General features: G+C 43.5%; 2 protein-coding genes across 10 annotated transcripts in view; one reads left to right on the forward strand and one right to left on the reverse strand.

Annotated features, from left to right (window-relative positions):
* Window positions 1-4,466, reverse strand: part of LOC120024751 (E3 ubiquitin-protein ligase Arkadia-like) — a 42,285-nt gene extending 37,819 nt beyond the window's left edge. For 6 of the 7 annotated variants that reach the window (XM_038969036.1, XM_038969033.1, XM_038969037.1 and 3 more), the window contains exon 1: window positions 4,062-4,466. The gene's annotated coding sequence lies outside the window, so the exon portion shown is untranslated. The remainder of the gene's footprint in view (window positions 1-4,061) is intronic. The other variant, XM_038969032.1, reaches the window with a different exon arrangement.
* Window positions 4,467-12,543: 8,077 nt separating this feature from the next.
* On the forward strand, window positions 12,544-23,856 carry LOC120024880 (SAFB-like transcription modulator). Of its 3 annotated transcripts, none has more exons than XM_038969221.1 (19): window positions 12,544-12,711; window positions 15,025-15,112; window positions 15,196-15,362; window positions 15,575-15,602; window positions 16,856-17,333; window positions 17,953-17,996; window positions 18,405-18,517; window positions 18,776-18,925; window positions 19,269-19,384; window positions 19,478-19,629; window positions 19,714-19,874; window positions 19,960-20,099; window positions 20,197-20,377; window positions 20,591-20,715; window positions 21,088-21,261; window positions 21,449-21,922; window positions 22,011-22,158; window positions 22,280-22,440; window positions 23,404-23,856. In XM_038969221.1, exons 1-19 carry the CDS (start codon window positions 12,577-12,579, stop codon window positions 23,504-23,506), a joined length of 3,138 nt encoding a protein of 1,045 aa, XP_038825149.1. In that variant the 5' UTR covers window positions 12,544-12,576; the 3' UTR covers window positions 23,507-23,856. The 3 variants fall into 3 exon arrangements, with proteins under 3 accessions (XP_038825149.1, XP_038825148.1, XP_038825150.1); XM_038969220.1 differs by having other exon boundaries at window positions 12,545-12,711; window positions 21,085-21,261; XM_038969222.1 differs by lacking the exon at window positions 15,025-15,112 and having other exon boundaries at window positions 12,599-12,711; window positions 21,085-21,261.
* Window positions 23,857-23,888: the final 32 nt, after the last annotated feature.

The following is a 23,888-nucleotide window of genomic DNA, read 5'->3' on the forward strand; positions in this document are numbered from 1 at the left end:
ATCGAATCCTCGATCATCGAATCCTCACGAATCCTCCACAACTCGAGGATTTGTGTAGCCCTGAGTTGACTACCATTAAAACATGATATCCACCTCACAAACCAGACAACAGGAGAGGGTATCTGGCCAGGAGCCCTCAATGTGTAGCCTAGCCTACTAAAGAAAACAAACATTGAGAGTAGCACTGAACAAATACCTGATACAGTATTCATGAAAACACTTGTGTATCATGACTGTGTTTCCATCTCATGAGCAAAGAGAAGGAAGAGGATGCCGCAGGTGGAGACTTCTGAGAACTGGGGCTCGGGGGGGAAGGTGGGGGTGGGGGCGTTCTGAGATGCCCCCTCCCTGGGTTCCAATGTATAACTGCTGCCAGGGAACCAAAGCCCCGACCCATGATCCTCTGAGGCTCCCCCTGTGAGCCACTGATGAGTCCCTGTGCCACAGAGCGAGCAGCGCCATGACACACAGCAGCTTCAGAGGACAGCCACCTTGGCAATCAATCCCCCCTGGCACCAAGGTGGAGACATTTCAGAGGAGAGGGCGTTTATGGGAAACTGCTTTAATTCATTCCTTGAGGAGCACAATGCAGACCTATCTTGAGCTTCTCGGCACACAGTTTCAGCAATGGCTTCTGAAAAACCAAATCTACCACCTACGCAAGGACACAAATTATTAAACCTATCCCAAACCTTTACCTAATTTATCTTTTTCTATTTTGAGTGCAGGTTTGTCAATGTGTTCTGTGCAAGGTGTGACTCAAATTGTGGGGTGAATCAGAACTCATTATGCAGTACTTCTACCAGTCAATAATTGAAGAAAACAGTGCAATGAACTGCAGAACAGGAAGTTACACATTCTTGTCTCTTCAAAAAAAGGTAGCCAACATGTTAGCCAAGAAACCAAAAGCGAACAGCTTTGAGTAAGCAGGCACAGTGTTTCATACATTGCTGCTATGATAGGCCCTTCTGAGAAGCTAAGATGTCATCCTCATCCCAATCACAGGGATTCTTCTAATGCCATATGAACCAACCAGCACTGCTAACATTGACAGCATTACATACTGCAAATGGGATGAAAATCCCCTAATGTGCTGACAAGAATGGCCATTTGTATAAACAAATAAATAATCATTCAAAGAATGAACACCTAGACAACCTTTGAGTGATTAAGCATGGGTTTCCTATTAGAGCATGGTACTATATATCCTACAAGGTTTTGACATCTCAAATACAGGCTTGAGAGAAGTGCCATGATGTAGGCGTATTTCAATACTACTACAATTCTGTGGGCAGAACAGATGTGATTACTTCTGATGATAAAAACAGTGATATGACTGTTCAAGTCAAACTAAAACTGACAAAAAAATAACCATGCTGATGTGCTGAGGGGAAATGCTGAAATAGGCCCCACTATTATCATTCTATAACTGTGCCACTGCTCTGCAATATGGCATCTAGTGGGTTTTAGAAGCTGCCATAGTAACAAGGGAATGTGTGTAGCTACAATTAAGTTTATTTCTAGCTCATATAATTTAAGGTGCTCTGCCATTTCCTAAAAGTATAACAGTTTGCCTAATTTCAGTTTATGTGACAAAACAACCAAAATAGTGTAAAAAACCCGGTCCAGCGCAGCCTAGTTTCACAACTGTCTCGATTCGAATTCGGGTTGGTGACGCCATTACTATGGAACCACCAAGCGGATCACTGCTGGATGCTGATACATTTAGCTAGCTTGTCTGGGCTTGTTGCTGTTATTGTACCATCTAAACCGCTGTGAAATATATTTTCCATAACCAAAAATATAGTACTTTCAGCTGCTCGAAGCTGGTGTACAAACCCGAAAGTAAAAGACGCAATAATTACATTTAACTACGTAAGCATAGAAATAGAACACTTAACAGAGCTACCGCTTCCAAAGCCCCGTTTCCACTGGCACTTAAAATGTTGGCCAAATTCGACCTGGGTCGAGGGAAACCCGGGCCAGCGCAGCCTAGTTTTACAACTGGCTCGATTCGAATTCGGGTTGGTGACGCCATTACTATGCAACCACCAAGTGGATCACTACTGGATGCTGATACGTTTAGCTAGCTTGTCTGGGCTTGTTGCTGTTAGCTAGCACATGGACAAGCGGTACTGCAGTAGCTAGACATAACACAATTTACCACCAAAGCTGGATCCTTTATTAATTTGTACACTACACAATACACTTTTATGAGAACTATCACCCCTCAAATGCTAGCTACCAAATTAGAGTTGAAACAAGCTAGCTAACGTAATCTAGCAGGAATTTTAGCTGGCCAGGTCGTATTTAAAGCTAGCTACATCATATCAAACCGGTCGACTGGTTTGCTAGCTAGTTAATAGCCAACACCATGGCAAGCAAGGTATGAATTATTAGTTATGCTAACAACAACGCTAACGTTTAGTTAGCGAACGTCAGCAAGCTAAATACATGGTTGACTGGCACTTCAACATCTTGCTAGCTAGCAACATTAGCGAAGCCAGCTGCAGTCACATACTGGCTACCTAGCAACATGACATCATTTCTAATTTCTGGGGGGAGTGGAAATGCAATTTGAGCTATCCCACCAAGGCCACCCCAGCCTGGGTTGAATTCAAAGTGCCAATGGAAACGCGGCTTTGGTGTTGCTTTCAATGAGAATGGCAGATCTATAACTTACATTTCTATGTGAATTTGTTCGGTCACCCAAAAAGTTACATATTGCAGCTTTAAATCAATCCAGTGATGTGTTATTGTTTTCCAAATTGTGACTATGAGATTAGGTGTCTTCTATCATAGATAAAGAGTAGCATCAACGCAAAAAGAATGGCATCAACATCGTGAACATAAACCAAAACATGTCATGAGGGAAGAAGTGTTGGTGCTTCTTATACTACAGTGCAGAGAATGTAGGGCAGGATAATTAACGATTGACTGGTCCCAAGTGTACACATCAAGTTTTCTAATAATGAGTCATTCGGTTGACAAATGTTCTCCTTTATGCAAAAAAAACCCATTTAAACCATTGTGACAGTATTTGCCTAATGTTTTCTGGCGTGTACTAGGCCTCAGTCAGAGATATTTCCTCATTTGGTCTCTGGCTCTTTAGTTACATAACCCTATTAATTGTCCAAGCCTATCGATTTATTTAATCTTTATAAAAAAAAATGCATATTTATTTAATTTGGACCTTTATTAAACTAGGCAAGTCAGTTAAGAACAAATTCTTATTTTCAATGACGGTCTAGGAACAGTGGGCTAACTGCCTTATTCAGGGGTAGAACTGACCTTGTCAGCTCGGGGATTCGATCTTGCAACCTTTCGGTTACTAGTCCAACGCTCTAACCACTAGGCTACCTGCCACATAAATATTACAACCAAAGCCATACCAAATTTGAAATAGACTGCTGCAAGCGTCTCCAGCATTTTGTTTTCTTCTCTAGCAATATTAACGTAAGTCAACAAACATAACACGCTACCAGGCTGATTTGACAGCGCAGTTTCACTACTTGTAAATAATGTGATGAACATTTCGACATCATCCTCTGTCAGTCAGATACAAAATATTTTGATGTTGCCCAACTTTAACCAGCACTAGTAAGCTAACGTTTAATTAAGTTAGTTCTACACGGAGTGGTCTTATTTTGTTAACTTAACGTTAGCTACTTGGGTTACGTCCGAGTTCGTCGTAAAATGTAATAAATGGCTATAGCTACATGGCCTTGGCTAACTAGTTTACTTAGTTAGCAAGATGGCAGGGCTGCAAATCTTCACATTCAACGGTTGGGTTTCTCATGAACTCGCTGATAAGATCCTATTTGCTAATAACCAATGTACCTAACTACCTAGCTTGTTCGCTAGGCAACCTCAAAATGGCTCACAACAAGACATATTAGCTACTACCACACTACCGTACCAAGCTAGCTAACGTTAACTACTGAATCTTCAGAGCAAACAATAGCTTGCTGGCTACTGCCTGGCAGTGTTAGCCAGCTAACGTTGAGAGAAAAACAAAGGCAGTTATCGAGTTAGCTAACGTATATTAACTCAACACATACCTGTACTCTCTTGAAATGGGCTTCTGTGTTATTTCGTGTCTCCCTTTGAATTGCATATGCCCTGAATGTACTTAAATAAGCGACACAAGTAAATCGCGATCGAACGACAGTCACCGGGTTGTGAAACTGACAACAGGAACAAAATCGAAGTGGGCCCGTGGCAATACCAACGTCGTTACAAATCAGCGCTTGGATGAAGACCCGAGAGAAAAATACTTAATATTTTTCCTGGCTTTATGTGGCATATTAACACAGTACGCAATACATACATCTACGAAAAAACAGAACTTCCATTCCATTTGCCTTCAGGGCCCTTGATGAAGTCCCCATTCCTGCCTCTTCGAGGCGTCCACTGTTGTTTACCCAGCTCGACTCGTCCGTTTACTCTTGATGGCACCTAGGTTGGGTTGCTGGACTTGTGTGAAACTAGCCACAATAAGGATTAGCCACAAAAGTGTCTGGAATTTGCAATTCGCCTTCAAAATAAAAGGCTCCCATTGAAACATGCAAACGGATACAAATAGTGGAATAATGCAATATTTGGAATAGATCCTGCTAAACAAGTTTGGAATGTTGATAATTAAATTCAACAAAATACAATAAGTAGTTAATTTGACAAAAAAATTATTGAAGTCGCACTGTGGAGGTATTAGATTTCAGAACTGTGTTGGGGACATACTTATATGCCCTGTACAGCCTTATCTATTGATGTTGGGTCCATGAACTGGGGTATCAGCCTACTTGTGACACCCACAGAACACAACTGTGAAGAGTCTACACAAATGTTAGCATTTTAGCACGTATTGCAGGACTTTGACACCTGTGTGAACTGACACACATTAGCTCACCAGTCAAACTACTGTGTATTGACATTCATATTGCAATGTACAGCCTTACCCATTGCTTTTGGGTCCATGAAATTCTACGTCGCTAATTTTTAGTCTGATACCCCATTTCATGGAGCCAAGAGCCATAGGTAAGGCTGTAAATCAAATCTAACTTTTTGTCACATGCGCCGAAAACAACAAGTGTAGTAGACCTTACCGTGAAACGCTTACTTACAAGCCCTTAACTCTTCTTGAACTGCATTGTTGGTTAAGAAAATATTTACCAAATAAACAAAAGTCAAAAATTATAAAAAGTAGCACAATAAATAATGAGGCTATATACAGGGGGTACCGGTACCGAGTCAGTGTGTGGGGGATGCATAGATAATAAACAGCGAGTAGAAGCAGTGTACAAAACAAATGGGGGGGATCAATGTAATAGTCCGGTGGCCATTTGAGTAGTTGTCCAGCAGTCTTATGGCTTGGGGGTAGAAGCTGTTAAGGAGCATTTTGGTCCTAGACTTGGCGCTCCGGTACTGCTTGCCATGTGGTAGCAGAGAAAACTGTCTATGACTTGGGTGACTGGAGTCTCTGACACTTTTTTGGGCTTTCCTCTGACACCGCCTATTATATAGGTCTTGGATTGCAAGAAGCTTGGCCCCAGTGATGTACTGGGCCGTACGCACTACCCTCTGTCGTGCCTTGCAGTCGGAGGCCGAGCAGTTGCCATACCAGGCAGGGATGCAACCGGTCAGGATGCTCTCGATGGTGCAGCTGTAAACTTTGAGGATCTGGGGACCCATGCCAAATCTTTTCAGTGTCCTGAGGGGGAAAAGGTTTTGTCGTGCCCTCTTCACGACTGTCTTGGTATGTTTGGACCATGATAGATCGTTGGTGATGTGGACACCAAGGAACTTGAAACTCTCGACCCGCTCCACTACAGCCCCGTTAATGTTAATGGGGACCTGTTTGTCCCGCCTTTTCCTGTAGTCCACGATCAGCTCCTTTGTCTTGCTCACACTGTACATTGCAATATGAATGTCAATATGCACAATAGACTGGATAGTGAGGTGATTTCCCAGTTAGTCCCACAAGAAGAGCAACAACGGCAATATTTGTGTAAACTCTTCAGAGTTGTGGGTGTCACAAGTAGGCTGATACCCCAGTTCATGGACCCAACATCAATAGGTAAGGCTGTACAGGGCATATAAGTATGTCCCCAAGACAGTTCTGAAATCTAATACATCCACAGTGCGAATTCAACTTTTTTTCTGTTGGTCAAATGAACTACTTATTGTCTTTTGTAGACTGATACCTATGGATCTTGGGTCCATGAAATGGGGTAAGGGTGTACAGTGCAATATGAATGCCAATACACATATGCTCAGCAAAAAAAGAAACATACTCTCACTGTCAACTGCGTTTATTTTCAGCAAACTTAACATGTGTAAATATTTGTATGAACATAAGATTCAACAACTGAAGCATAAACTGAACAAGTTCCACAGACATGTGACCAACATAAATTTAATAATGTGTCCCTGAACAAAGGGGGGGTCAAAATCAAAAGTTACAATCAGTATCTGGTGTGGCCACCAGCTGCAATAAGTACTGCAGTGCATCTCATCCTCATGGCCTGCATCAGATTTGCCAGTTCTTGCTGTGAGATGTTACCACACTCTTCCACCAAGTCACCTACAAGTTCCCGGACATTTCTGGGGGGGAATGGCCCTAGCCCTCCTATCCAACAGGTCCCAGACGTGCTCAACGGGATTGAGATCAGTCCTCGGTGTAACGCTCATTCCTTTGGCGATAAACGCGAATCCGACCATCATCCCTGGTGAGACAAAACCGCAACTCGTCAGTGAAGAGCACTTTTTGACAGTCCTGTCTGGTCCAGCGACGGTGGGTTTGTGCCCATAGGCGACGTTGTTGCCGGTGATGTCTGGTGAGGACCTGCCTTACAAAAGGCCTACAGGCCCTCAGTCCAGCCTCTCTCAGCCTATTGCAGACAGTCTGAGCACTGATGGAGGGATTGTGCGTTCCTGGTGTAACTCGGGCAGTTGTTGTTGCCATCCTGTACCTGTCCTGCAGGTGTGATGTTTGGATGTACCGATCCTGTGCAGGTGTTGTTACACGTGGTCTGCCACTGCGAGGACGATCAGCTGTCTATCCTGTCTCCCTGTAGCGCTGTCTTAGGCGTCTCACAGTACCGGACATTGCAATTTATTTTCCTAGCCACATCTGCAGTCCTCATGCCTCCTTGCACCATGCCTAAGGCACGTTAACGCAGATGAGCAGGGACCCTGGGCATCTTTCTTTTGGTGTTTTTCAGAGTCAGTAGAAAGGCCTCTTTAGTGTCCTAAGTTTTCATAATGGTGACCTTAATTGCCTACCGTCTGTAAGCTGTTAGTGTTTTAACAACCGTTCCACAGGTGCATGTTCATTAATTATTTATGGTTCATTGAACAAGCATCAGAAACAGTGTTTAAACCCTTTACAATGAAGATCTTTACAATCCAATTTTTGGGGGGTATTTTTCAAATTATCTTTGAAAGACAGAGTCCTGAAACAGGGATGTTTATTTTTTTGTTGAGTTTAGTAGGTTGACTAGTGAGCTAATGTGACTCAGTTCATACTGGTGTCAAAGTCCCGCAATAAGTGCTATGATGCTAATATTTGTGTACACTCTTTACAGTGGTGTTATGTTGGTGTCACCGAGTAGGCTGATACCTATGGATCTTGGGTCCATGAAATGGGGTAAGGCTGTAGGCTACATTGCAATATGAATGACCAATATGCACAATAGACTGACTGGGGGGGTGATTTCCCACAGTCAAAGTCCTGCAATAAGAGCTACGACTTTAATATTTGTGTAAACTCTTCACAATTGTGTTCTGTGGGTGTCACTGGGCTGATACCCCATTTCATGGACCCAAGATGATGATGATCCATAGGTAAGGCTATACATAGCAATATGAATGTCAATACACAGTAGGTTGACTGGTGATCAAAGTCCCGGTATATACAGATATTGGTGATAATGCACAATAGCTACGTCAATATTGCGAGCCATGAGGAGTAATGGTGGCTGGTAAAGCTTTTTGAGTCGACGCAACATGGCGGCAAATTCAAGACAGAAGAACCATTTAAACAGTTGTCGAAATAGACAGCGAGGAAGAGAGAAAGCAGTTGAGTGTAGAGGGAAGTTGTGTGTTGAGGAAGATTGGCGTGAAGTACAAAAATAAAAAAACGCAACCGGTAGCGCTAAAATTTTACCTGACGAGAGTGAGGATGAATTACCTGCAGTGGCAGGTGCAGTGAAGATGCACAATGCAAATAGTCCGGGTAGCCATTTGATTACCTGTTCAGGAGTCTTATGGCTTGGGGGTAAAAACTGTTGAGAAGCCTTTTTGTCCTAGACTTGGCACTCCGGGTACCGCTTGCCATGCGGTAGTAGAGAGAACAGTCTATGACTGGGGTGGCTGGGGTCTTTGACAATTTTTAGGGCCTTCCTCTGACACCGTCTGGTGTAGAGGTCCTGGATGGCAGGCAGCTTAGCCCCAGTGATGTGCTGGGCCGTACGCACTACCCTCTGTAGTGCCTTGCGGTCAGAGGCCGAGCAATTGCCGTACCAGGCAGTGATGCAACCAGTCAGGATGTTCTCGATGTTGCAGCTGTAGAACCTTTTGGGGATCTCAGGACCCATACCAAATCTTTTTTGTTTCCTGAGGGGGAATAGGCTTTGTCGTGCCCTCTTCACGACTGTCTTGGTGTGTTTGGACCATTCTAGTTTGTTGTTGATGATGTGGACACCAAGGAACTTGAAGCTCTCAACCTGCTCCACTGCAGCCCCGTCGATGAGAATGGGGGCGTGCTCGGTCCTCCTTTTCCTGCAGTCCACAATCATCTCCTTAGTCTTGGTTACGTTGAGGGATAGGTTGTTATTCTGGCACCACCCGGCCAGGTCTCTGACCTATAGGTTGTCTCGTCGTTGTCGGTGATCAGGCCTACCACTGTTGTGCCTTCTGCAAACTAAATGATGGTGTTGGAGTCATGCCTGGCCATGCAGTCGTGGGTGAACAGGGAGTACAGGAGGGGACTGAGCACGCACCCCTGGGGAGCTCCAGTGTTGAGGATCAGCGTGGCAGATGTGTTGCTACCTACCCTCACCACCTGGGGGCAGCCCGTCAGGAAGTCCAGGATCCAGTTGCAGAGGGAGGTGTTTATTCCCAGGATCCTTAGCTTAGTGGTGAGCTTTGAGGGTACTATGGTGTTGAACGCTGAGCTGTAGTTAATGAATAGCATTCTCACATAAGTGTTCCTTTTGTCCAGGGGGGAAAGGGCAGTGTGGAGTGCAATAGAGATTGCATCATCTGTGGATCTGTTTGGGCAGTATGCAAATTGGAGTGGGTCTAGGGTTTCTGGGATAATGGTGTTGATGTGAGCCATTAACAACCTTTCAAGGCACTTCATGGCTACGGACATGAGTGCTACAGGTCTGTAGTCATTTAGGCAGGTTGCCTTTGTGTTCTTGGGCACAGGGACTATGGTGGTCTGCTTGAAACATGTTGGTATTACAGACTCAATCAGGGACATGTTGAAAATGTCAGTGAAGACACCTGCCAGTTGGTCAGCACATGCCCGGAGCACACGTCCTGGTAATTCGTCTGGCTCCGCAGCCTGTATGTTGACCTGTTTAAAGGTCTTACTCACGTCGGCTATGGAGAGCGTGATCACACAGTCGTCCGGAACAGCTGATGCTCTCATGCATGCCTCAGTGTTGCTTGCATCGAAGCGAGCATAGAAGTGATTTAGCTCGTCTGGTAGGCTCGTGTCACTGGGCAGCTCGCGGCTGTGCTTCCCTTTGTAGTCTGTAATAGTTTGTAAGCCCTGCCACATAAGACGAGCGTCGGAGTCGGTGTAGTATGATTCAATCTTAGCCCTGTATTGACGCTTTGCCTGTGTGATGGTTCGTCGCAGGGCATAGCAGGATTTCTTGTAAGCTTCCGAGTTAGAGTCCCGCACCTTGAAAGCGGCAGCTCTACCCTTTAGCTCAGTGCGAATGTTGCCTGTAATCCACACCTACCTGGAGGTGACAGCATTCCCTCCCAAATATGCCCCCCCTAGACACAACTATGACAAAACAACCAACAAAAATGGGTCACAAGTCTTGCAGCTCTGTTCCACGCTGGGTCTGTACATTGTCAATGGTAGGCTTCGAGAGGACTCCTATGGTAGGTACACCTACAGCTCATCCCTTGGCTGTAGTACATTAGATTGATTTATCACAAACCTCAACCTAGAGTCTCTCAGAGCGTTCACAGTCACACCAATGACACCCCTATCAGATCACATCAACATCACAGCCTACTTTAACAAAGTAATACTATCATGAGGCATCAAAGCCAACCAAACTGCATACTATTAAGAAACCCTATAGATGGAAGGAAAGTAGTGAAACCTACCAAAAAACTGTTGGGCAACAACACATCTAATCCCATTTAGACAACTTCCTGGACAAAACATTTCACTGCAATAGTGAAGCTATAAACTTGGTAGTAAAAAGCCTAAACTGTATATTTGACCTTTCAGCTTCTCTATCAAGTCTAAAAGTGTCAAGCAGACAACCTAACAAAATGAACAACAATGACAAATGGTTTGATGAAGAATGCAAAACCCTGAGAAAGAAATTGAGAAACATATTCAACCAAAAGCACAGAGACCCAGAAAACCACATCAGAATTAGGACTATACCCGCTAGTTGTCAAAATTCAGAAAAGAGCTGTTAAAATCTACAACCACCTAAAAGGAAGCAATGCCCACACATTCCACCACAAAGCCCTCGCCTACAGAGAGATTAACCTAAAGAAGAGTCCCCTCAGCCAGCTGTTTCTGGGGTTCTGTTCCAACACAAACAGACCACACAGAGCCCCAGGACAGCAACACAATTAGACCCAATCAAATTATGAGAAAGCAAAAAGATAACTATTTGACCCACTGGAAATAATTACTAAAAAACTGAGCAAATTGGAATGTCCTAAACAGAAAATACCTGACAACTGTGACTGACCCAAAATTAAGAAAATCCTTGACTATGTAAAGACTCAGTGATCATAGACTTGCTATTGAGAGAGGCAGCCATAGGCAGACCTGGCTCTCGAGTGCAGGAGGTTGGTGGCACCTTAATTGGGGAGAACGGGCTCATGGTAATGACTGGAGTGGAATCAGTGAAATGGTATCAAATACATCAAACATATGGTTTCCAATTTTTTTAATGCCATTCCATTTGCTCTGTTCCGGCCATTATTATGAGCCGTTGTCCCCTCAGCAGCCTCTATTGCAGAGGGGAGAGAGAAGACAGACAATGAACCCACAACTCACAAAATGAGGTGGAAACTGAGTGGCACATCCTAACCTCCTGCCAAATGTATAGATATACATATTTCCCACAGATCACACAGATCCACAAAGAATTTGAAAACAAACCAAACATTGATAAACTCCCATATCTGTTGGGCGAAATACTGCAGTGTGCAATCATAGCAGCAAGATTTGTGGCCTGTTGCCATGAGAAAAGAGTAACCATGTGGAGCACATACAATTGCACATACAATTGTTTTAAATACAATCAATATTTATGTTTATCTTTACCTACTATTCGTACTATAACTATTTGCACATTACTAAAACACTGTGCATGGCTGATAATATATACTAACACTTGAAATCACAGGAGGTTGGTGGCACCTTAATTAGGGAGGATGGGCTCGTGGTAATGACTGGAGCGGAATCAGTGGAATGCCATTAAATACATCAAACACATGGTTTGATGCCATTCTATTTGCTCTGTTCCAGCCATTATTATGAGCTGTCCTCCCCTCAGCAGCCTCCACTGCGAAATGTCTTTATCTTTTTGAATGCAATATTTACTGTAAAATTCAAATCGTTTTTGTTGTTATGTGTCTTCTCACTTTTGTTTATTTTACTTGCTTTGGCAATGGAAATACATGTTATCCATGCCAATAAAGCCTTTTTGAATTGAATTGATAGGAATAACATAGGTTTCAGTAAGGTTGGGTTCTTAGCATTCATAGCCATGGTTGTCAACTGTACCGCAGAAATGGAATGTAAATCACAGAAAATAGATGTTGGGGTGGCAGCTGCATTGAAGTACTTGGGTGTACAAGATTTTGTTGCAGAGGAGTTACAAGGTGTATTGAACGATAGTGTCCAGTCCTCCCAGGCTGCCAGCCTGGTGTAGGATCAGATAAGGCCACATTGTGGAATAAGGGTGAGGTTTTAATGGATGTAGGGTTAGTTGGTATAGTGATTTTTCTTCCCTTTTGTGTCACACAGTGTTATGAATTTACACTCCAGAACAGTAGGTGGAAACAAAGGGCTTGATAAGAGAAATAGATTAATAACAAAGATGTTCTACTATCTGTGTTAATAAGGTGGCGGCATGCGCTTTATACGTTTGTTTGCGGACCGCCATGATATCATAGAAGAAGATAGACGAATAAGGACGCCGTGACCAGCGTCCCACTCCAGTACAGTAGTTGGCAGTGTATGCATATTTGAGTTGGTTGCGATCCGCCAATACACACTTTAAGAAGAATAACATTGGGGGCATTGCGTGCTTCTCTTCTGCACACGCAATTTTACAACACATCCAGCGAGGTAAAATGGCGTCGGGTGCCATTTCAACGGAGTCAAAGAAAATAACAGATTTACGAGTTATAGATCTCAAATCTGAACTCAAGCGAAGGAATTTAGATATCACAGGTGTGAAGAATGTTCTAATTGCCAGGCTGAAACAGGTAACGAGCTCAATTTATTTGTACATGGCAAAGCTAAATGCCGCTAGCTAATGTTAGCTACCAAACAGTTGTACGAATTTGATTGAGTCCGTCCTCAACTGCTGCCAGCTAGATAGTTTAGCTACTGGTTTGCTATCCAACTTGTTATGGGATGAATATGTATCTATGTACAGCTTGCTTTTTTCGTAGTTCCCAACTAAGATGTTTAGCCTGTTAGCAAACGTTACCGTTGAATGCTGACTTGTTTTTCAACTGCAGTACTGCGTGCTCGCGGCCTGGCTTTGCAGCGTCAGGTTGACAAGGTAGCCCATTGATGTCCTGCATCAATGCAGTCGGTGTGGGGGCGCTGCTAACTGATGTTAACTGGCCATGACATCTATCGCATTCAGCATGTGCACAGCTACCTAGCAAGTTACTTGTCTCCTTTAGAAAACTAGGTTGCTTTAGGCCTACAGTACATCCACACGATAACTAACTAACTAATTTAGCGAAATACCTTGATCAGAGTTAACTAACGTCTATAATTCAAATAAAAGGCGCAGAATTTCACAGGCGCAGAATAAAACCAATGTAGACCTTACCGTGAAATGCTTACTTACAATACCTTATTTAATAAAAATAAGAGTTAAGATAATATTTACTATAGGGGATATTAAAGTTTAGGGGATATTCAAGTAGTATGTAGTAGCCTAAACCTATCAATGTTACATTGAGCTGGGTGAATGGAATATGAATGACAGTCATCAAATATGCTGTAATAGAAATAAAGCCATGCTCATAAAAAAAATCATAAAAAAATAAATAATTGCCCTCCATCACCTTAAACTGCACCGTTCACCACTAATGTGGGGTTAGGCGTAAGGTTAGCAGTGTGGTTAGGGTTAGCTGCTAGGTTTAAAATTGAGATTTTAAGTTAAATTGTAGAAATAGGCTGGGCTTATGACTTTGTGGTAACTAGTGACAACCCGGTATGTAGGAATAAACAATGCCTCTTCGGCAACTGCAATGTATTGAGCTGTTGTAGACTTCAGACTTGTCCATGGCAGTAAGGTAGTGCTATCAGGGATCCTTGGGATGTGAGTGATTTACATTGGCGGCGCGGAATAGGCATTTTTTTCTTCAGTTGCTTGTACATTTTTATTTAGACCGTTTTTGGACGTACATCCTGGCCGTGACTGCAGTAAATGACGATAGTTGTAAATTAAAACTCATATTTGGTGACTAACAAACGTTTTTTTAACCCAATGAGGATCGCCGGTGTGCGTTTTAAATGTAACGTTAGTGTGTTTGAACTACATACTTCTGTGTGATTTAAGAGTGGCAGAGCTAGAGTGGTGTTTGAGACAAGGGCGGATCCCGAAGGGGCCCAGGGCTGGGTCTTTTTACTAAAATGTCTGTAGTCCGAATGGTTTGCGCTACAAACTATTATCTATAAAAAGGTGAGAGACTCATGTTTTGCTCTATTACGCTCACAAGCTACATAAGAGTTGTTGGAAGGCTAAGGGTTACTTCTACCAAGAACAGCATAGTGACATTTTTTATTTAACCTTTATTTAACTAGGCAAGTCAGTTAAGAACGAATTCCTATTTACAATAACTGCCTACCAAAAGGCCTCCTGCGGTGACGGAGCCTGGGATTAAAAAATACATAAATACAATATAAATATAGGACAAAACACAACAAGAGAGACAACACTACATAAAGAGAGACCTAAGACAACAACATAGCAAGGCAGCAACACCTGAACACAGCATGGTAACAACATGGTAGCAACACAACGTGGTAGCAGCACAAAACATGGTACAAACATTCTTGGGCGCAGTCAACAGCACAAAGGTCAAGAAGGTAGGGACAACAATACATCACACAAAGCAGCCACAACTGTCAGTAAGAGTGTCCATGATTGAGTCTTTGAATGAAGAGATTGAGATAAAACTGTCCAGTTTGCAGCTTGTTCCATGGTGTCTATAATACTGTAATAAGCTCACATAGTTGTTGTCACAAACTCCAGTTGTCACTGACTAGTTGGATATTAATATCACAGCGAGCAAACAATTTCTGTACTTGCAGCATTCATATAAATACATTTTTATCAGGTTTATGCTTTAGCGGACCAAATTTTTTAGAGATCTGTCAATAAAACTCATGAATGCAATTGTTTTGTGTTCTACTTGTTGTCCTGAAAAGAAAATGGTAAAACACTTCATTGTGAGGCTAAATATAAGGGTGGGACATGCAGCTAAATTAATATCAGATAAATGACTAGTAATTACAATAGTGTTTTATTTATAAAAAAAAAAAAACTTTCTCAGGCCATTGGGGAGGAAGGTGGAGATGCAGAGACAATTGAAATTCCACTCCCAGCAGACACGCCTAATAAAAAAAGTGCAAAAGCTAAAGGTAATTTGACATTCCTAATATTTCAATTACTGTTCAATATTTCTGTTTTCATTTTGGATGATATTACTCCATTACTTCTTTAGGAAAGAAAGTGGACTCTGACACTGACAATCCAATGGAAGAGGAACCCTTCTCCAAGGAAGAGGAACCCTTCTCCAAGGAAGAGGAACCCTTCTCCAAGGAAGATGAATACTTCTCCTTCTCCAAGGAAGATGAATCTCCTACCAAGGAAAACAAATATTTTTCCAAGGTTAGTGTCACATGAATATGTTTACGTTTGTGGTATGTTTGTTTACCCCACTCTCACAGTAGACTAGAGATCATTGGGTTACCATACCCAGATCAGTTAATAAAAAAAATGTAAATGCTGGTATTCAGATTGGTTAACCCGGTTTTAGTAAGGCAGTAGACTGAAACTGTCTTTATATGTTTATTTACCTTTCACATTGGTCTCTTTTTCAGGAGGGAGATGAGGATGACATTGAAGAAGGTATGTTTGTGCTCACACCCTATTGAATTGATTACTTTTTTTGGGGGGGGGGGGGTTGTAGGTAGCCCCCTTTGCGTGAAGGTAAGAATCTGCTATGCCCCCTTTCTCCTTTATGCCTCCCATTTCTTTTGTCTGCTGGCTGGATACTCAGCAAGCCAGCTATTCAGGACTCACTGTTCATGAATACAACATAGAAGGGACATCCTGTTTGTGGAGGACTTGCTTATTTTTGTCATATTACTTTTTTTGAGGGTGGGATGTTACCTACTCTTCCAGGCCTGAGATGCAATGGGGCTCCAACAACCATACAGACTGCATGGCACATTCCCTCAAAATAAAAAGCTCAGGAATCAACAGGCTTCTTCAAGGTGAGGGAAAGGTATGCCGGAAGAAGTCAAGCTGAGTTAGAGGGAGATCCAGTGTGCGCTGACGATACCATGGGGGACTCCTGCCCATCGGGGCCCATCCTCCTGTAGCACCCAACTGCAGTACAGATGTCTCAGACGGAGAGAAGAAATCATCGTTAAGAATGCTCAAGACCAACCAGGACATGATGTACAGTCTTGAGGACACATTTGCTAAGGACTTGAGCCTGTCACTACAGTCACAAGGACAATTAAAGATGATATCTATTTTTTTGTCAACCATCCCAAGTCACTTAATAAGACAGACTTTTATGAGGGAAAGAAGACATGGGAGATGACCATAAAGACTGATGGGAGATGACCATAAAGACTGATGGGAGATGACCATAAAGACTGATGGGAGATGACCATAAAGACTGATGGGAGATGACCATAAAGACTGATGGGAGAGCCCTCGGCAGTAGAACGGTCATCAAATGAGACTGAATTTGACCTCCATGGCTTTGGGCACAGATTTTTTGGGGGTTACGGAAGAAGTTGGACAGATGCTATTTTCTTTTCATTTGAACAAATGCTCTCTCTTCAAACTGAAGAACTGGAATGGAGCTCCTAATGACAGGAGCATTGAAGAGTAACTTCACTGTACAGTACTCATAACTGTAAGGATCGCAAAAGAAGTATTGGTGGTGAAAATGACATGAAGATTATTGAACCGCACCACCATTTTTCAATGAGGAATGTATGTTTTGTGTGTTCCTGTGGTCTTCTACCCTTCGATGACCACTAATACTAAACTTGCTTTCTATTCTACTTTCTAGGTCAAGTAACAGACATGTCAATGTTAAACATTGTTTTTTTGCCATGTTTTATCCTTATTAAATCCCTCAGATGTAACTGATACAGATGATGGTACTCGCGAAAATTCTAAACCTCCACCCAGTGAGGACGTTGAGGCAGAAGCCGAGGCGGAGGCTGAACAAGTGGAGGAGATCGAAACTGAAGTTGCCGTCTCCGCTAAAGAAGACGAGGACGATAACATATCCGTCACACTCCAGAATGAAGATGCAATCACGCTGGATGTTGATGGTGATGACCTCCTGGAAACAGGTAAACATGTGAAACTTCCAGATTCCGAGGCAGACAAGGGCTGTGATGAGCCAGAGGCCTCTGCTGAGACGAGCCCCAAGGATGCCATGAAGATGGAAGTGGAAGGCCATAAAGATGGTAAGAAGGATGACGGGACGAAGGTTGACTCCTCTAAGAAGGAAAGCAGAGAGGCCTCGAAGAAAACTGAAATGGGTGACAAAGACAAGGATTCTGGGAAGAAAGGCCCCTCGTCTACTGGGGCATCAGGTCAAGGAAAGAGGTTTGTCTTTCTAGCTATGTCAGTTCTTTAAGATACTACTACCAAGTTCCAGCTCACTGTGAACGCAGCATTGTGGGTAGCCTCAAGATTTTTGTAACTTTTTTTCCTAATGAGAAATGTTCATTGATGTACCTAATGAGCCTCCCATTTGTTACTTTCATTTGGTTGTTTTTCTGAAGTTGGGTAATTTGTGTCATTAACCAGGAGCTGAAAACAGATGTTACTTTCACCTTTCCAGCACGTTTGCCTTTTCCAGTTCCCACGTAGGGCTTTTTTAAAGGGGCAGTAGTCCCTGTGATGTCAGTTTGTCAGAAACATATGAAATGATTCGCTGTGAAGTCGAACGCAATACTGAAGATTTTGGTCCAGGGAGTAAATTGGCTGAGAACGACCCATATCACCCGTGGAAAAGCAATGAAAAAGGCCATTATGGGAGTTTTGTCCAAATGCAAGCCTTGCCCGTGGGGATTTTAAAAAATACATACAGAAAAATAAAGTGTTTTTCTTTTTTTGACAAAAAAAGTTGTTTGCCCTGGTGTACGTCATATTCCGCAGGGGCTTTCATATATTGGCACTCATCTCTTGCTTCTTTTTATTTGTTGTGAAATCTGCTTTGTAGTTCTTCAAAGGACAGAGATGGAAAGGCCACAAAAGATGACAAAGGTAAGCATTTTACAGATGCATTTCTCAAGATGTCACTACTAATGATCAGACGATGGTCAAGCATAGGCCTTTATGTAGTGCATGTAATCAATGTGCAGTATTGACTGGACAGCCAAAATGGCATTATTTTCTCTAGCGTCAGAACAAACAATTGATCTGTGAATTTTAGTACCACTGGTGTAATGTACCGTATTACCCAGTTTTCTTCACATATCTAAAAAGTACATTTCTTTGGCATTTTAAAGGTGTCAAATTTATTTCATTTTGTCAAAAGCACCTGCATTTTAACATTTAATTCTTACCGGTAAGTAACATTAGGCTCTTATAGATTAGTTTGTACAATGTGTAGACATTTTACATGTAAAAGCCTCTACAGTGCATGTATGTTTTTAAACAACCCTATTTCAGGAAGTATCAGCAGTAGTAGTGCAAGCAGCTCCACTCGAAACATATGGGTGAGCGGCCTGTCCTCCAACACCAAAGCAGCTGATTTGAAAAACCTCTTTGGCAAATATGGGAAGGTAAGCCTAGAGCTTAAAACATCCATAAACGGTTTCTTGTGGTGGAGTACTGGGGTTTGTTGTTTCTTACTGTATGGTTGTCATGGTTTTGTTTTGACTTAATGGAAACAATTTACTGGTTTACTAAGGGAAAGGGGGATACCAAGTCAGTTGAACAACTGAATGCATTCAACTGAAATGTGTCCTAACGCATTTAATCCAACCCTCTACAAGCAGCATGTAGTTGCTCCGCCACTAAACAAATTCCTGTCTCCGCAGGTTTTTAGTGCCAAAGTGGTTACTAATGCTCGCAGTCCTGGAGCCAAATGTTATGGCTTGGTGACAATGTCTTCCAGTGCAGAGGTGGGAAGGTGCATCTCCCACCTGGACCGCACAGAACTCCACGGCCAGCAGATATCTGTTGAAAGGGTAAGCTGACAAACAGTTGTTTTGCACATTGTTCAGCTAGAATGTTCAGAGAACGATTACAATTTTAGAGTTCAGAATCTTTTCTCTGACTTCTATCTTTTGTGACGTCATAGAAACGTCAAGAGTTCTGAAGGTTTTAAGATGCCATTTTGAGAGTTTTCTGCAGAACAACATTGGCTGACATTCTCTTCTGAGCCATTGAGCCAACATGCGCTCTGTCATTTTCGTTGTAGGGAGAAAAAAGGTTCATGGTCCTTTGTTCTTCAATTAATTGAAATTACATTGCTTCAGAATTGTGACGGAGCCTTTAAATACTGTGACGGAGTATTTGTTGTCTTTTCAGGTTAAAAGTGATCCCTTCAAGAAAGAACCTTCGAAGAAGGAATCAGATGACAAAACCAGCTCAATCAAATCGAGTGACAAACGTAGTGCGTCAACAAGCAAGACTAGCACTAGCAAGTAAGTGAGGAAGAAACACAATCTGTCTTTTTCAGAATGGGGAAATTTGAAATAAATATTCATTTCTGTGTCTGCTCTTTTTCCCTCCTAAAGAACCCAGCCATCCTCCAAAAAAGAGGAGAAGAAGTCCGACAAGCCATCAGACAAAGACGGCAAGGATTCATCCAAGAAGCAGGAGTCTAAAAGCACAACATCCAGCTCAGGCCCAGATGCCTCCAAGAAAGATGATAAAAAGCATGGTGGAAGTATGTATGCTCCCTATCTCAGGTTCCTTTTTATGTATTGTGTTGATGAGTAGAGTAGTAAAAATGTATCCCTGTATTGTGTAGGGACCAAGAGCCCTGGCAAGATGGTGGTGATTGATCATGCCAAAGGAGACCTCAACAAAGTGAGACCACCGTTCAGGAGGGGGAGATTTGACAAGCCGGGTTTCACCACCAACAACAACATGATGCAGCGGAGACCCAGATATTTCATGCCTCCCGATGAGGTTTGTCGCAGTTTTTTTCTATTTGACAGTTTGATCATGGAACTTTCTTTTTCATAATTCACCTCTACATGCTTGTCTTTCCTAGATGGAGATGAATAGAGTTAGAGTTTTCTCCAACAAGGGAGGAAGCAAAGACATCCTCCCCTTTGAGAAGATGAAAGAGCAGAGGTTGCGCGAGCGTATGGTCCGGCTGGAGCGCGTCCGCAGGGCTGTGGAGCTGCGCAGGTCAGCCTGAAACACAAACTCCTACTGTAATTGTTTTACTCTGTAGTACCGTAAGGATCCTGGGTACTAATGTTTCTGTGACTTCCTGTCCCGTCAGGCGGCGTGAGATAGCGGAGCGGGAACGCCGAGAGCGTGAGCGTATCAGTCTGATTAGGGAGCGGGAGGAGAGAGAGAACCTGCTCCGGGAACGCCAGAGGCTTGAGGTGGAGAGGCAGAAACTGGAGAGGGAGCGCATGGAGAGGGAAAGGCTGGAGAGGGAAAGGATCCGCATAGAGCAGGTGCTTGGACTCAAATCATTAAGGATATTTAGTCGACTAGGCTGTACCTTAGTTGATTGTTGTAAAAATGACAGGAGGAAGGTGAGTTGTTTACTCATTGTTCATTCTGGTGCTCTTTCAAAGGCTCCTAGGAGCATTTTTGAGCAGCTAATTGTGAGCAAACCATTTAGTGGATTGATGATGTAATGCTGACGTTATATCTCTGTAATGCAGGAGCGGCGTAAAGAGGCGGAGCGTATGGCTCGTGAGCGGGAGGAGCTGAGGAGGCAGCAGGAGCAGCTCCGCTACGAGCAGGAGAAGAGAAACAACCTGAAGAGAGGCCGCGATGTGGACCACAGGTACACAAGGCCACACTGTAGTTGGGGATGGGATGTTTGTCTGGGGTTTGTTCTGTGTAGTTGAGGCTATGATTGTGGACAACCAGCTTCCACCATTATGTCCAAGAAGTTGCAGGATAGGTTACAGAGCAGATTGTGCAGTACTGCTTTGTCGTCGTCCCCTGCACACAGACTTGTCTCGCATACTATCCTGGTCTGTCTGCATCCCACGGCAGACAGGGATGCTTGGTCTCAGACATGACCAGCAGATGTCAATTTGACCATCAAGTGAAAGATACATTTGTATCATATCTGACCAAGCTCAAAAAGTGGTATTCCACACCAGTTTACTTGTTGCCCAGTTAAAACATTCTCCATTGAATGTTTCAGCAGGAGGGATGATCCCTATTGGAATGGCAACAAGAAGATCCAGCCAGAGTCTGAGGGCCGTCTCAACCAGGGCTCGGACTACAACCGCCAGCAGAACCGCTTTACTGAGTTCAGCCCCCGAGAGAGAGGCAGAGGCTTCCCCGAGGCTGCAGCCGTGGAGCCCAACACCATTGAGAGGTAGGCCCTCTTTGATAAGCCCTCTTATTTATATAGTGCTTTTTGCAAATAAAGCAACCTGAACCTAAACTGGCAAAGAGCAAGCTACACACAGCCCACATAGCAGTTTAGCATGTCTATCCCCCTCCAGTAACAGTCAGCTCTTGACAGAATCTGACAATCCATTTTGGGTGTGGGGTGTTTTCAGACGTAACCGCTTCAACAGTGAGCCTGAGGCCAAGAAGTCCCGCCCCGCTGCTCGCAGGGACACCTCTGGGTTTGAGCGCTACCCCAAGAACTTTGAGACTGTCCGCAGGGCCGAGCCTCCTCCAACTCCACGCGCAGACATCCGAGACACAGACCGCAGAGAGATCCGAGACACAGACCGCAGAGAGATCCGAGACAGGGACGAGCGCCGGGCCGCGCCCATGCCGGAGCGCCGGGCCGCGCCCATGCCGGAGCGCCGGGCCGCGCCCATGCCGGAGCGCCGGGCCGCGCCCATGCCGGAGCGCCGGGCCGCGCCCATGCCGGAACGGCCAGCAGGGGGCAGAGCACCCATACCTGGCATGTCTCATACCGGCCGCTCACCCAGAGGCACCGGGCACGCTGGTCATGCTACTCATACTGGGCATACAGGATGGAAGAATGACGGCGGCATGAGTGCACCTAAGGGGGACATACGGTCAGAATGGATGGATGCCTAGTGTGCTTGTTTAAGTTTGTAGACAATGGCCTTTTGTTGTAATAATCCTGTCTCTGTGGTTATGTAGTGGAGCTGTGCGTACCGGAGGTATGCGGCCAGAGCGTTCGGGCAGAGATGGCCAGGGGCCTGCTCTCAGAGGAGGCTCCTCAGCCAGCCGAGGAAGATCCAACTTCAGTGGCCGGGATGGAGGAAGACCCATGGTCATGGCAGACCAGGTCAGCACCTCACAATTCCCCCATAGCTAAATCTACACATTCAATACCCTCCATTTCCTCTATTTTAGTTACATTTCAGATAGGGAATTCATAAATACAATCTCCCCTGTTCTCTACCCAGCATTTCAGCTCTGGCCGCCAGGTGGTGGTGGAGCGGCATGGCCGGGACCTGCCAGCCCCCAGGAAGGAGTGGCATGGTGGGGCTGGATCCCAGGGAGGGGGCTTCCCAGACAGCCGCAGGATGGGAGACAGCCGTGGCAGCATGATGGCCCCACACTCAAGGTGTTCACTGCCGTTGCATTAAGACTGTACTTTTTCCTTTATCCAGATTACAACCTCTCACTTTCAGTTAATTGAAATTGGAACCTTTTTTCTAAATATCACCCTTTCTGAAACAAGCTTTACAAAGCTGGTTGCAATTCCAGTTTCATCCACCAGAAAAGACGGAACAAATATTACAATACATATGGTTGAACTCAAATATACTAATTGATTAAAAAAAACATTTATGGGAAAAAAATATTTGTTAATGATATTATGAAAAGGAAAGGTGGAGTTAACACATGTGGAATTGTTAGCTCTATCTAAAATTACAACCAACTGATTGGTGCATTACTGCAAATATGGAGGATTACAAACTAAATACGACATTGTGAACATTTTATATAGTCTCTGACCTAAAGTATTTGCAGGACAGACATCCCAGCTATACAAGTAACTAAAAATGCTTCACAGTTTGCTGCATCCACAAAGCAAATATTAGACAGCAAGGCTCTTGATCCAGGAGGGGGATTCTCTGCTGTTACCAAGCAAAGCTTGATTTTGAAAGAAGCTAACCACTTAACTAGATGGCTAACTTGCAAACCAAATGCACAACTACAGAGCATTTAGCACATTTTAGACAGTTAATAGGTATAACTAACTAGATCACAAGGCTCTGGTCTCTCGTTGTGTGCTTGTAAACAAACACCACGTGACTGGGGACTACCAGTAAGCTTTCATAATGAAAAATTGTGACAGGTGAAATGACCACGTGCTTCTTTCTCCTAACTGATTGCAGGTATTTACTTAAAGTAGATTCAACGGTATTAGCCACCACGGTTTTTCTATACCGCCATTTCCAAATACCCCAGTAAACTAAAACTAATGTACAAAATTCCAATGAATCCAAATGTGATAAGTATGAAAGTACCAATGTATTTATGCAACACTGTTTTAGGCAGAAATGTATTTTTGTTTCTCCAGCCACTCTTCGTCTGCAATGAACAGAATCGTGCAGATCACCAACAGTTCCATGTCCAGTGTTGGCGGATTCAAGCCCTTCAAAGGAGCACCCCGACGGTTCTAACTCTCCCCAGATCAGCTTCAACTTATTTTTGGGGAAAAAAGTTTTTTTTAAGAGGCTGGTTTCTAGCCATAAGGTTGATTATAGAAATGTTTTGTTCTGTATAGATTACCTCAATGTATGGTTTCTTAACAGTTGTGCTGTGACTTAAACAACCCTGTGCACATAATGTTCAACTTACCTTTAGAATAGAATTGTACAGCTTTAGTTATTTTTAACAAGTTTGATGTTAACTGCTCTTCCCCTAACTGAAACTGTATGTAAAATGTAAGCAGATCAATGTATTCTTTAACCATCATTTTTAGTTATGCCCCTGGTGCTTCTGAAGGTTATTAAATTATACATCTTGCTCATTTTGTCTTCGCTCCTACATTTGACTCATGAA

The sequence above is a fragment of the Salvelinus namaycush genome, chromosome 30 (genome assembly GCF_016432855.1).
Source record: "Salvelinus namaycush isolate Seneca chromosome 30, SaNama_1.0, whole genome shotgun sequence".
Lineage (NCBI taxonomy): Eukaryota > Metazoa > Chordata > Actinopteri > Salmoniformes > Salmonidae > Salvelinus > Salvelinus namaycush.

Excerpts from the sequence above, each read along its gene's own strand:
- LOC120024880 (XM_038969220.1), top strand. The coding sequence starts at position 12,577 with ATGGCGTCGGGTGCCATTTCAACGGAGTCAAAGAAAATAACAGATTTA. Across the intron at positions 21,262-21,448 it reads GAGCCCAACACCATTGAGAG|ACGTAACCGCTTCAACAGTG; the intron begins GTAGGCCCTCTT and ends GGGTGTTTTCAG. Across the intron at positions 21,923-22,010 it reads GCACCTAAGGGGGACATACG|TGGAGCTGTGCGTACCGGAG; the intron begins GTCAGAATGGAT and ends GTGGTTATGTAG.